This window comes from Parasteatoda tepidariorum, chromosome 2, assembly GCF_982258835.1.
Source record: "Parasteatoda tepidariorum strain Cologne lab strain chromosome 2, Ptep-v5.0, whole genome shotgun sequence".
Lineage (NCBI taxonomy): Eukaryota > Metazoa > Arthropoda > Arachnida > Araneae > Theridiidae > Parasteatoda > Parasteatoda tepidariorum.
In genome coordinates, this window is record NC_141756.1 from 111,952,906 (window position 1) to 111,967,947 (window position 15,042).

At 32.9% G+C, this 15,042-nt stretch overlaps 1 protein-coding gene across 2 annotated transcripts in view; it reads left to right on the top strand.

Annotated features, from left to right (window-relative positions):
• The window catches only part of LOC107438162 (uncharacterized), a 70,135-nt gene that overhangs the window by 27,469 nt on the left and 27,624 nt on the right, over positions 1-15,042 (top strand). For both annotated transcript variants that reach the window (XM_016050373.4, XM_087158045.1), the window contains 9 exons: positions 1,137-1,275; positions 4,216-4,286; positions 6,639-6,738; positions 6,881-7,217; positions 7,819-8,090; positions 8,771-8,949; positions 9,742-9,945; positions 11,584-11,682; positions 14,723-14,959. In XM_016050373.4, coding sequence (XP_015905859.3) covers positions 1,137-1,275; positions 4,216-4,286; positions 6,639-6,738; positions 6,881-7,217; positions 7,819-8,090; positions 8,771-8,949; positions 9,742-9,945; positions 11,584-11,682; positions 14,723-14,959 — 1,638 coding nt within the window. The remainder of the gene's footprint in view (positions 1-1,136; positions 1,276-4,215; positions 4,287-6,638; positions 6,739-6,880; positions 7,218-7,818; positions 8,091-8,770; positions 8,950-9,741; positions 9,946-11,583; positions 11,683-14,722; positions 14,960-15,042) is intronic.

Below are 15,042 nucleotides of genomic sequence, written 5' to 3' on the forward strand. Positions count from 1 at the left end.
AATGGAGTGATCGGTTGGTATCATTGCCGGTAGAGGGCAGTAGTGTGCAGTTTGGTGCTCGATGAATTGGGCGTGGTGGACCAATCCCTTGGCCACCCCGATCTCCCGATTTATCGAGCCTCGATTACTTTTTATGGGGACATCTAAAGCATCTTGTTTTTGAGACTCCAGTTGACTCAGATGAGGATCTCGTCGCTCGTATATCTGTAGCTGCTGCAGGTGTGCGTGAAATACCATGCATCTTTGAACGTGTACGCCAATGGCTCCACCGACGCTGTCAAGCATGTATCGCTTCTGGTGGACGCAATTTTGAACACTTACTGTAAACATGACACTTGTCAACAACGCTTTCAATAAAATCTTTGTTTTTCCTTTCGGCCGTTATTTCTTCTGTTTACGCCTCACCGCGTCACTTGCGACTATACATTCCTATACAATAAATCATTGTTACAATGTCCTGTACTTACCATTAAAGTTTGTACCATGAATTTGGGACCACCCTGTATATATATATATATATATATATATATATATATTCAAATCTTTGGTAATTTTTAGATCAGCTGAAAAAGGTGGTCATTAAAGTGTGAAATGCATAAAATCAAAATGAAATATTCTGATTTGAAAATGCGTTATGGTTTTTAAAATTAATATTCTTTTATTTCAAACAATAATAGGGAGAGACAGGAACATGAATATATTCTTGCTTCCATGAAATCTATTGTGTTAATACAAGCTATCGGCATACACTCGAAATATGGCAGTAAAAGTACCAAACAGACAATGAAATAAGCGCGTTTAACTATTTAATTACAGCACGTCTAATAACGAGAATTACTGCATTTGTTAAAATAAGCACCTATAAATTGCTTAAAACTTGAAATCTTTATCCAAGATTGCTTCTCTCCAAATTAATGGATAAGTTTTTTTAGCTTGATTACTAACCTTTTCACCCCACATACAAACATACACTTCCAGAAAAAGTTAACCCTATGGAAAAATTTATAATAGACGCAAGCCTAAATTCTTCTGAATTCTATAAATTTTTTTCTACCAATACATTTGCATGCAATTCGTTTTGGAAACCTCTATTTGAATTTTGTTTCATTCTAACTATGATTTGTTTGTTTGTCTAGCGAGGCAAAACAGCTGAATATTACTTACAGTTTCCTGAGCATCTCCATCTGGAGCAAATGATTAAGCAGAGTCAGAGGACCAACGCCAACTACATGGCCAATAACGCCAGTCGACTTAAAGCAGCTTCTCCTAAAAGAAGTAAGAAGAAGGGTGATTCTCTAAATAACTGCATTTAATACGGATTTTTTTTTAAATCCTTGTCAAAAAATACACAAATTAAGGGTCTTAAATTAACCAATAATAAGGAGAGGAAAAAATACAAGCGTTATCGAAATAACAAATCGGGGGAGAAGAACATGGAGCTGAAATGATCAAAACCTGTTTGATGGCTACAATGATTAGAGTAAAGGCCAGTATAGCCTAGTTGGTAGGGCACTGGGCCCATGTCCAATAGGGCGTGGGTTCGATCCACGCCGGACGAAAACTCCCAGAGTAGTAAATGGTGACTGGTGCAAGTTAAATCTGTCTAGTCAGAAAGTCCTCCATAACAAGTCCAACCTCTGGGGGTACTGATCCAGGAGTTTTCTTGTCTTCTGAATTGGGTTCAAAATTACAAGGCTACGGAGTAGAACATTAGTAGTCGTAAGCCCCCCCAAAAATGGGTTTGCTGTTCAACGACGGTTATAAAATAAAGTAAAAAAATGAATAGATAAAGTTCCGCGATTTCTGAGGGGATAGAGCGTTCGCCTCCCAATGAGGTGAATCGGGTTCGAATCCCATCAGCGATGGCTGGTTGATGCGAATTCCGTATTCGGCTTGCACCGACCACAGTGCTGTCATGACATATCCTCAGTGGTAGACGGATGACGTCTCCTTGATGATGTTAGTCTCCTTGACATCAGGCTAACAGTGGGAGGTCCTCGTAGTCCTCCTCTCTATGTAACGCAAACGCGGGTTAGTTCAACCAAAAAGTTCTTCACGAAGGCAAATTTCTCCCAATACTTGATCCAGGAGTTCCACTGCCTTCTGGATCGGGTTCAAAATTGCAAAGCATTGAGCATTAGAAGTCGCAAATCCAAAAATTTAACCGGCTGTACAACGACGGCTTTAAAAAAAATCAAATGAATAGAGAAAAGTTGAAAGGCGATTCATAGAAACATTTCATCAAGCAATTTTCTGATTTCAATATCCGCGGGTTAGTTCAACCAAAAAGTTCTTCATGAAGGCAAATTTCTCCCAATACTTGATCCAGGAGTTCCACTGCCTTCTGGATCGGGTTCAAAATTGCAAAGCATTGAGCATTAGAAGTCGCAAATCCAAAAATTTAACCGGCTGTACAACGACGGCTTTAAAAAAAATCAAATGAATAGAGAAAAGTTGAAAGGCGATTCATAGAAACATTTCATCAAGCAATTTTCTGATTTCAATATCCGCGGGTTAGTTCAACCAAAAAGTTCTTCATGAAGGCAAATTTCTCCCAATACTTGATCCAGGAGTTCCACTGCCTTCTGGATCGGGTTCAAAATTGCAAAGCATTGAGCATTAGAAGTCGCAAATCCAAAAATTTAACCGGCTGTACAACGACGGCTTTAAAAAAAATCAAATGAATAGAGAAAAGTTGAAAGGCGATTCATAGAAACATTTCATCAAGCAATTTTCTGATTTCAATATCCGCGGGTTAGTTCAACCAAAAAGTTCTTCATGAAGGCAAATTTCTCCCAATACTTGATCCAGGAGTTCCACTGCCTTCTGGATCGGGTTCAAAATTGCAAAGCATTGAGCATTAGAAGTCGCAAATCCAAAAATTTAGCCGGCTGTACAACGACGGCTTTAAAAAAAATCAAATGAATAGAGAAAAGTTGAAAGGCGATTCATAGAAACATTTCATCAAGCAATTTTCTGATTTCAATATCCCTCATTCCGACTTCCTCACTAGTATATCGGTAGATTTCTGTTTAGTTGCTGTTTATTCTGGCATTATCAGACCTTATTCTGCAATCCCTAATGTGTATTTTTATTTCACTTTTGACAAGTATTGTGGAAATAGATATTGAGGGCAGTAATTACGTAGTACCTTCTATGACTCTTTTAGCAATGAACTCAATAAAAAAACAAGCGTAAAAAATGTTTATAGTGTCACAGAAAGGAAGCTTTATAACAATGATAGCGACTATATACGTTGCAGAATGATTCAGTGGCGATTGAGTGCATTGAATAAATAAATCATATTTAATAACAAGCAAATTTAATAAACAATAAATGGTACGAAATAGGGCTCACCAATAAGCTACCCAGTTTAATCCATTGCCTGCCACATAAGTGATTACAGAGTTATTGTGAGTGATTACAACGCATTCTTTTGGTCAGGCAGAAACTCGTAACACTATATAAACATTTCATATCAATTTTTTCAATTTTTCATTTGTGTGTTTATGTAAGGAACTGTACAATAATAAAATATCACCATTTTTTAAATATATTTATGTTTTTAAGATGTTAGTGAATGTTGATTTCAAAATTTAAGTATAAAATGGTACACTTTTTTTGAAGAAATTCCTCTAATTTAAAAGATCTTTTATAAATCAAAAGTTATTATTTGAGCTCTCAGAAATACTTTCTTTTCATTAGTTTTCTAAAGCAGTTTTATTTTTGATTTAAATTCTAAAAAATGCAGAAACTAAAAAAAAGTTTCAGCATCAACACTTCTTATTTATTTATTTAAAGTAAAAATTTTCGAACAAGGAAAATTTTAACTTCTTAAATTAAGTCATTTCTAAGAGTTCAAGTAACACTTTTCGTGTAAAGGGGCGACTAAAAACGCATATAAAAATATTTACAAATAATTTTTGTTAATAACCTTAAAAAAATCGTTTTTTTTATTTTAATTTTTGGATAATTTTATTTTTTATTCAAAGAATAAAGACCTAAAATACGTTTTGTTCCTTTAAAAGGCAACATATGAATAAATTGCCGATTTTCTAGAAATAAACATTCTTAAATTATAAACTTTCTGTGGATACTGCATGCATAATGTCTGAAATAATTAACGATATAAACGAGAAATTTAAATATGCAATCTGCAAACAGTTGTAGTAATATGAGTTTTTCTAAATGTTATGATTTTTATTCTACTGTCAGAGTCTCCATATCCAGCAAGAGCATCTGTTGCGTTGGATGTCAATGGAAATATAAATTCAATAAATGATGAGGTAATTACAATTCTAATTCATATTTTCATGCATGATACAAATTATAATAAAGCGATTTAATATACTTTGAGGGAAAAAAACATTCGAAAATCGATAAACGTGATCTGTTGATAAAAAAAATATAGTTAAAAATATATAGAGTAAACATGGAAAATAATAAAGATTAAAGAAAAGAGAAACATTAATTAAAATAAAGTATTTAAAAAAGTTATTTTAAAAAAATATTGTAAAGCAGGAAAACAAAATAAAGAAAAGATGTATTCTCTTCATCAACTCACACGATTATATATGCAAAAAGGGGTGCTTTCTAATATTGTATCAATATAGCTAAAGTAAAAATACATTAGTGTGAGGAGCACGGAACGGAATTAGAACACATTAAGTAAAGCAGATATACGAAATAAAACGAATCAAGCAAAAAACTGAAAATCAAAAATAAATCGATTTTATTTTAATAATTTTTATTGTTCTCTTTTCATTAATCTTTATTATTTTCCATGTTTTTTCTATATTTTTAACTTATTTTATGAGTTCTATATACCAGGGCTGATTGTGCTCCGGAAGAAATCCGGATTTCCGGATTTTTCGCTACCAGTGATCCGGAAGTTTCCGGAGATCGAAGGTCCAAACGTTTCAAAAAATCATTGATAACAGAAGTTTCTGGAAATCAAATTTTCAAATGTGGAACTTAAAAACACAGTTTATTTTATTTGTTTGTAAGGAAGAGCCAACTACTTTATAAACTTATATTCATGATTAATACTAATTTTTTTAATCAGTAAATAGTTATTATAATCATAAACTCAAGAAAGAAAGACATATTCTAAATTTTAATTACTTCTCCAGGTCATCATAGGTATGTGTAAATGGTATAGGTATATGTAAAATTTTAAATGTATTTTAAATAAAGTAAGAAATATTTAGAAAAAAGTAAAAAACCTTGTTTAAATTTCTTTTAATTTAAGGTGTTTTTTTTTTTTTTAAACTCAAGAAATTTTCCGGAATTTTGACTCACAATCACTCCTGATATACTTGCAGCTTATGCACAGTAAATAAAACTTATTAATTTTCTCTCTTTTCTTTTTATCCTTTTTGTCTAAGAAAATCTTTTTTGAAACTTTTCTGTTTATATTTCTAAGCATATATTTGAAAGTTTTACAGCGGCCTAGGCCAATAGGCCCATACGCCAAATACAATGGAATACATTAAAAAAAGGTCAACATACCCTTATATATAAAATACAAAAAATATACCTAGAAGAATCGGGATGGCAACAAGGCATTTACATAAATTAACATAGTAATAAAATGTTTAAAAATATCAGGTCAACAGACCCTTATAGCCTTAAAAAATTGTCCTATTTTACATAGCATTTTGCCTTTGGCAAGGATAGTGACAGTTAGAGGAAAGTATAAAATAATACATACCCTGAGCACCAGTATAACTGGGGTAAAAGTAACAAAGAGACATTGCTCGACAGGGTTCTACAAATGCGACAACTATCAAGCAAAGGTGACACCAGAGTGATTAAACATTGAAAAAGTTGACGAGCTGGAGACAAAAGTACAACAAAAAAACTTACGGTAGTACAATGTAAAAAAAAACACCACCAATGTTTAAAATTTGGAATTAAAATCATTCAACTTATCATTAGCCAAAAGGGCAAGGGTAAAACCATTAGTCAGACCAGCTGACATAATATGTAAAACCAATTTTAAAAAATGGTAAAGCATTTAAAATCTGCAACAGGATAAAAGTAAACACACTCCGAAGGCAAAAACGCCCAGGTGTGCCGAAGAACAGTATAAAATCTGAGGTACATGACTAAAAAGACATTACAATAAAACAGGAGTAAAAAAAAAAAGCAAAAATACAGTTTAAAACAAACAAAACCTGTAAACATGACAAAGCAGACTAAAAACAAGACAGTTATAATAAGATGGTAAAGTAGTAAAATTGAAAAAGGGTAAAATGGTAAAGTTGGTAAAAATGGGCAAGTGGTCCAGATAAAAGGGAGTTTGACAAGGCGACAATCAATAACAAGATTAAATAAGCATATATTTATATTTTCTCTTAAATTGACGATCACTTTTTATTATAACACAAGTTTCAAAAGATTTCTTTACCGCCAAAAATTATAAAATATTCGCAAATTGTCCACATCTAAGTTATCGATGTATATTTAATATATATATCTATATACAATATCTGATCTAAACGTATCTTGTTCCGGACTAAATTAACCTTTTTTTGAAAATTGCATAGATATATATTCAAAATGTGTTATAACAATTCCATAAAATCGAAACGTTTAATTTGAGCTAAATCTTAATGTTTCTTTTCCGTATCTAGACCAAAGAAATTAACAATGTGGAGAAAAGTACTGCCTTCAAAATGCCGAAGAAAGCTCTTTTTAGAAGTCAACCTTTGTTACCACCACCCAAGTTGAAAAGTAATTTTATATCTCTCACATTACAAAGGGGTGTCATTATTTAAATAAGGAATCGTAACCTCTACATGTTTGCCTATTTTTTAGGCAATTTTCCAAAAATTATTTATATTTGTAATTTGAAAGGGATTTGTTATTTGTATAGGACTGGAAATCAACTCAGCCAACATCAAACGGTGGGTGCGTGAGGAAGATTTAGAGAAGCTGGAAGATGCAGTGTTAGAAGGGTTTGGAGAAAAGGTGGCCCTTCAGAAGAGTGAAAGTGAGAAATTGCAGAAGTACATCAACGACCAGGTTCCCTTGTTGGTGAGGAAGATCGAGGCCATCCACATCGCCGTCACAAACGACGACATCACGGAGCTTCAGAACCACTTACAGGACACCGACCACATGGTCCTTGCGAAAGATCACTTCGGCATGGCTCCAATCCATCGGGCCGTCCTCATGAATAAGCGGGATACCCTCGCTTTTCTCATAGACAGGTGCGAGACAGTGTGTTTTGTATAATGTTATTTAAGATCATGATGTTTCATCACACCAAGAACCAAACGTTGTGCATGATATTTCATTACCCTACTTTGGTGTAAAGTAGTTGCGACCAATATTTGATGTTGAGACAAACTAAATATTTTTACAGTCAACAAATAGAAAAATTTTCTTCCAACTAGCAGTTTAACTCAATTTTGTCAAGTTAAAATATTTTAATGATTTTTATTAATTACCCATTCTTTTCCCACCCTCCCTCCAGAAGAAATAACTTAATCGATTGGATGTCATAAGGAACATTACTGTTGGAGAAAATAAACTGCTTATAACGTTTTAAAATATAGTAAAAAAGTGAAACTTAAAATTGTCTTTTTATGCAATCAAATATAATAATTGTTAGTTTTATTTTTACTCTTTCACTTTTTTCTTCACACGTATAATAATAAAATTTTAACCTTTTGCTTACGGTGCTTGGCAAGATGAAGCCATTCTGGTCCCCTTATTGTATCAGCCGTAAGCAAATAGGTTAAAATAAAAGTTTGTTTTCCTAGTTTTTTTTTTAAATAAAATGCTTCCTTTTTCTTCTGTATAACCTAGGTTCCCAGAAACAGTAAATGCTCGTGACAAAGAAGGTCGTACCGCTCTCCATTATGCTGCCGCTATGTCCAGAGAGCCGAATGGAGCTTCTAACTATTTCAAGACCTTACTGGAAGCGGGGGCAGATCCCAGAATTCGTGACAACCAGGGTCGCTCTCCCGAATACTACAGAACTCACCAAGTCCCCATACCACACAAATTGAACCTACAACAAAAGAAGAAACTCAGGAGTAAATCGGAACCTCCACTGCACAAGGCAAAAAAACTTCCCGGTACTTATTTTTGAAATATTGATTATTTGATTATATGTTCTTTAAAGTATCAATCATTTAATTGAATAAGTACGAAGCATCGAGCATTCAATGGGATACCTGCAAGTGACGCAGTGTGGATATCTTGATCCTGATTGGTTGTTGAAACGTGTCATTTGTTTACTTTAGCAACTGTTTTTTTCTTACTTTCCAAGCTGAGCAAGTATCAATTTTCTTAAATGACACATTCTAAATTCTTTTGCAAAGATTTCCCTATATATTTACCCAGAGACTTAACACAAAGACTGGCGCGAAGCCATGTGGAACATAAACCTACCAATTATGCATCGAAATTGCCAGGTACATAAAACAAAAATATGTCTAGGATGCAGTAGAAATTCATAAACAAATAACAGATCTAAGTTGAGTAAAAGATGTAGACGAGAAAGAATTATATTTCAACTAATTCGATGTGCAATGTGGCTCTGTATTTAACTTATCGTTAATTAACATTCTAACTTATGTAGAGAAACTTAGATACGCCAGTTTGTTGACAGAGATTAGCTGGCGCTGACGTCATAGGTCACATGTGTGAGTATGGGAGGTCTTCTTCTTGAAGTGCAAGTACCCAACTGTACATTTTAAAAGTATCGATGACCGTTTTAAGTATTATTAATTTTCGAAGTGTTTTTTTCCATCAGGAATCAATGGTGGAGGTTTGCCCCAGGTGACAATGGACAAGATAACCGGATGGTTTCAAAGTGGAGATGTGGACAGTATCCGAGAGTTTGTGAGTGATGGATACGGGCAACATCTGGTTGGAAAAACTTCCTGGAATGAGGATGTAAGGCAGTACATCAAAACTCTACCCTCCCATCTGGTAAATATTATATCGTCTTAAGTACAACTTTTTTCAAACAAAAGAGTTCAAGATGATATTTCAAAGTTACCTACTATCAAAAACAATCCTCAGAAAGATCAAAAGTTGTAAAATTTTATGGATGACAATAAGAATAAGCTTTTGAAAGAAAATTTCCTTTTCAGAAAAAAAATTTCGTTTTTAAAATAAAGCTTATTTTTTTCTATGTCGCCATTCAAGGGAAACTGAACTTAATACAAAATGAGAATTTCACTTTTTCCATCAGTTTCTCTTCAAACTCTTTTTATTTTTTGAAAACGGAACATTTCTTTTTGAATATAAAGCTTATTCTTTTTCTATGTCATCCATAGGGTCCGGAAAGAGCATCAGATGCTCATTCCGGACTGAAGAGGTATAAGTAAGAAATTGATTTTGAGATCTGCCACAAATCACTACAGCAGGGCTGATAAATGAAAAAAAGTTTTTAGTGTTCAGAAAAATACGCTAAAATTTAAAATTATTATTTATTGATTTTATATTTCATCCAAAGAAAACCTCTTGACAAATTGGCGTTTTATTTATTTATTTAAGGTTGAAACTTTTTTTAAAAAAATAATGAAAACATATGTTCACCTAATCACTAAACTTTTCAATATATTAAAACTTTAGTTCAATAAATATTCTTTGAGATCAAAATAGCATGATCTTAAATCTTTATTCTAAGTTTAAGACATTCAAATAAATTGCGACCCTTTTGCTTGGCGAAAGTACTTTGAAAAATTAACGCATTGTTCTATTTGTGTGTTTGAATAGTTGAGTGTGGGATCTGCTTTCCATGCTGTGGAGAGGGGTGACAGAGAGTCTCTGGAGAAGCAACTCCAACACGATGACTCTCTCCTCCGTACCAGGAACAGTGATGGAGTCGCACTCATCCACTCAGCAGTCCTCCATGATCAACTCAACATCATCAATTATTTCCTCGACAAATATCCTCAACTACTCAATCTCAAAGACCGGGTGAGTCACTCAATTACCTTTAACAACATTCTTGATCCGTAGGTTTGACACATTTATAAGAAATGCGGACGATTTCTTATAAATATGCCAAAAACATTAACTAATCATCGTTTTAAACGTATGGAATATTTTATTGAAAGTAGCTATGCTAACCCTGTGACATGGGCCGGGATAGCCTGGTTGGTAGGACACTGGACCCATGTGTAAAATATCGTGGGTTCGATCCCTACCGACCGAAGACTTTCCGTGTAGTAATGACTGATGCATGTTAAATCTGTCGAGTCACAAAATCCTCCATGCTCCCATAACAAATCAATACCTCTGGGGGTACTGATCCAGGAGTTTCTTTGTCTTCCTGATTGGTTCAAAATTACAAGGTAAAGGAGTTGAACATTTGCAGTCGTAAGCCCAAGATAAGGTCGGCTGTTCAACGACGGTTATAAAATAAAATAACCCTATGATACGAGCCGTAGTGGCTCAGGGGATAGAAATTTTGCCTTTCAATGAGGTGAACCGGGTTCGAATCTCGGGAATGGCTGGTCGATGCGAAATCCACACCCAGCTCGCTCCGACCACAGTACTAACGTAACAATATTCTCATTGGTAGACGGATCATTCGTTAGAGTCCCCTTGTCGTCGGGGCTAACCGTGGGAGGTTTTCATGGTTTTCCTATACCTGTAACTCACATGCTGGTTAGGTCCATCAAAAAGTCCTCTATGGAGGCAGATTTCTTCCAATACTTCATCCAGGAGTTTCCTTGTCCTTTGGATTGGCTTCAAAATTACAAGATTACGGAGATGAATTTTAGCTGTCGTGAACCCAAAGAATTGTTCGACTGTACAACGACGGTTATATATATATATAACCCTATGACTTGGGGATAGAAAGCAGTAGTTATAAAATTAATTACTTAATTTATAGTCATTTAAGTTTTTGTTAGGCTCCTTCTATAATCATAAATAAACAATATTTCGAATAAAAATCTTAAAGCGTTAGTTTTTTCGAACTTATCAATTGTACAAAAAATAAACGTAATTTAATAGATAAGAGCCAAAATAATGAGAGATTTTTTAAAAAAAATAAATTCAGTACTTTACGTAATCAATCCATACTGGTAAATAAGTACCCAAATAAGTGATGATGCAGTAATTTAGTTAAAAAGGAAATGCCCAAACAAGTGATGCTTTAACTCACAGAAAGCTTTATTTGTGTACCGATATGTTGACAGTGGATCCACAACTATACCTTTGAAAAATCATTTTTTTTGTTTAGAGTGTATAACTGATTCATTAAAGAATGACAATTTAAAATTAATGTTGTAATAATATATTTATTTTTCCCTCTATATTGTATTTTTTTTCGTATTTAATTGTCGTTAATTGTCTATAGAGGTGTAAAAAGCACTATCCATTCTAATGTACGCAACCTTTATAAAAAGGTTTTGACACTTGTTCAGGTAAATTTTGTGTAACACATGATCACAATTTTTCCATTCTGTAATATGTTACCACCATTTACCAGTCTTTGAACGGCTGGATTCAAACTCCCGTTCAGACAACTATGAGTCCAGCGCCCTGACAACCCGGCCTCTCTTTCTCTCTTTAAAACTTCTCTTATAATTATTGTTTGTTTTTCAGATGGGTCGGACGCCCCTTCACGTAGCCGGACAACAAAGGAATCAATATCTCTATTCTGTGTTGGCCGCTGCAGGAGCTGATCCAATGATCTTGGATCAGGTAACTTTATAAAATATCATTTTTGTTTGCATATTTTATAATACATAATGTGTGCTCTTTTTGGAGCAAAAACAGAAACAATTTATTTTTGTGTTTTTTGTACCTACTTATTACGCTGAGTTTGGTATTAACAGTTTTTCTTTCTTTCTCTAAAGTGCTTAAACTCGTTATTTAATTTCACGACAATAAATTTTGTGTACCTAGATAAAGTCAAATTAGTTTATTCATTTCATATTCGAAAAAAAAAATTTAAGCTAGAAATATCGAGAAGTTTCATAATCTTCTCAGGAGGATTGTCTTTTTTTTTGATAAACATGGGTTCCACAACAAGTATGTGCCTATTGATCTTTCCTCTTTTTCTTAGTTTCATCAATCTTCATCTCCCATTATTTTTATTTCACCCCTTGATTTTGTTATTTAGAGAATGTTTTATTACAAGTTTTTGTTTAATTGACCCAGCATAACCACTTCCTGCTTTTTTATAAAATTAAATTATACATTAAACCCAGTCCATTGCAGAGAGATTCCATGCTGCATTACTAGCACACAATTAACTTACACGTTGTTCTTGAATTAAGTTCAAAAAAGAAAAAAATGCGTTCTAAAAATGTAACGCATTTAATTCTGTGACATTATTTAACTAAAATTGTCAGAAGCGAATAAAAAGGAAGTAACAGCACCATAGAAGTTCAAAATTATCAAAAAATTAGATTTTTTAGACTTTGTGAAAATTGAAATTAAGGATTTTATCTTTAAAGTGGAAAGAAAAAAATTATACGAAAGTGACAGTTTTTTGAAAAATTGTAGGAAATTTTTAAAATTCCAAATAAAGACTAGAAAAATACTTTCTCATCAACCTAATATGCTTTATTCTCAAAATGGTTTTTTCTGCAATTTTTGTATACTTTAAACTGATCCTCGCACCACAAGTTTTTATTAAAAAATTTGGCAAATTGGTCTTAAACAAGTGTCCTAATCTTCTCAAGCATGTGTTTCATAATGCATAATCCAAAACTGAGTAACGTGTGCTAAGAAAAGTAAAATAACTAAAATTTAATGAAATGAACGCTGAAATTTTGATGGAAAAAAACCCCAAGAAACAGATTTTAAAATCCATTATTCATTAATTCATATTAGTTTTACATAAAAATTAATAAAGATCAAGAAAGTTAAAATTTTGAATGAATCAAGAAAGTTAAAAAAAAATTAACGTAGACTAGATAGGGTAAACCAATCAGTGAAGGAACATTTCATATATATTTTTTAAAAATAAGAATTTGAAAGTTTTTCTTTAGATTGATAGGTAACAATAGCTTACTGCCAAACAATAGGAAGTCATATAGCAATGTTTTGGATTACCTGGTCAAATAGACTTCTCTGGAAAAATTTTTGAATTTGTTATTATCTCTGCAACACCTTGTTTCTTTGAAAAAATTATAAGGTGAGTGTTTATATTTATATGTTTGAAGTGGAATTAATTGCATGTAATAGTTTTATTTTTGTCACTGTGAAAAGGAGAATTCAAAATATAGTTATTGAAGTTACGTTTTATTTTTTTAAAGCATCATAGCATAATAAAGTACTGAAGTACTTTATTCACTGGATCACCAAACGATGAAAAACCAGTAAAGGAACAAGTGTTCCTTTACTGGGTTTTTTTCTAAGTTAATGAAAATAAAAGATAAATTTTATTTTACTTGTACCTTTAGTGATGTTCCGCCTCAAATGTATGTTAAAAATACGAAAAACAACTTCTAATCAATGAGGGAGCAGGCATGTTCCTTTACTGGGCATAGATTTCTCAGTGAATGAACAGTATGTGTTAATATGTTGACGCTTTAATTTTCAATTCATGATTACAAAAAAAAAGTTAACATTTTCCAAGTATTTATATGTTATAATTTCAAGAATAGGCATGTTTTTAAATATTTGTATGGCTTATAAATTCATAAAGGGCATTAAAAAATAAACAAAATTAAGTGTTCCTTTACTGGGTGTTCATTCACTGGTAAGAGCCGTTCCTTCGCTTGGTCTTCCTACTACTTGTTATTTGAACCTCCAAAACTTTAAAACAATATTATGTAAGTTCTCTACAATTTTTTTACATAATTTGCTATTAGTAACAAATATGTTGACTCTGTCATTTAACTAAACTTACGAATTTTGAACTTAATATGATTTTGTAAAAGGCTAGCCAAGCTTAAGTGTTCCTTCACTGGTTAGCTTACCCTATTTAATTTTTTTCAAAACTGATTTGTAAATTTATTGCAAATTAAGTGTCAAATTTAATTTTTTTTTTAAATGATTTTTATATTTCATTTATGATAATTCCAAAATATGATGATAATAAATAAATGTTTAAATATTTAAGAATTTCGAGAAATTTAGATATCAACGTAAACTCTCTTCTCAATCATTTATAAAATGCTATCGTATTTTGTAATATTTATGACAAAATTATCGCTATGCAAATATTAAACGATAAGATAATTAGCAATCACCATAATATTCCAAACCAGAAATCTTCAAATGAACAGCATGGAAAATGTAGGTAAAAAGCACGTTACTTATGAGTAATAAATTTAAAAAAGAAACAAAGATATACATCATGGGTCAAATCATGGGTTGCAAAAACTGTCTCCATGGATGTTTGTCGTCGGACTTGATTTTCATATCCTGCCTATATGTACGTGTTTCAAGACGTCACAAAATACTTTTCCTTCTTCAGTATTCATATTTATATTGGAATCACCGTCAAGACAGTCATTATACGTTAATAATTAAAAATAATTTAAATTATAATCACGAAAATGCATTGAGAATGACTGCTAGTGAAAAGAAAAACAGCAGCGGTAGCCATAGCAACGCATGCAGTGACGACGCATGCGCACTGTTTACCATTGCTATTGAACACAGCTGAAATGTGTGTGGACGCTATCAGATCCAAACCAAGACCCATTTTTCCATTGGGTAAAAATTTTGCATTGATGACTCATTACAATACGGAATTTATTATGAATTTTTTTGAAATTTTTTTTAGAAAGGAAGAACAGCAGAATTTTACATGAATTCAACGAATAAGATTACCAACAAGCCAACACACATCTCACCCACTTCATCATCGCCAGAAAATGACTCTTCTGACGTGAAAAGCCCAGAAGACGATCAGCCTCCCGTCAAGGAAAAGGAGGAGGAAGAGGAAGTGATTGTGGACGACAAGGAAGAGAAACAGCCGGAAGAGTTGTTACCAACTGAAGAGCACACAGAAGATATCCAAGTAAACACCTTCACTATTTTACAGTGACACATAACATTCAATAAGTGGCACATAGGATTCAATGGTGCTATTGAACGTATGCT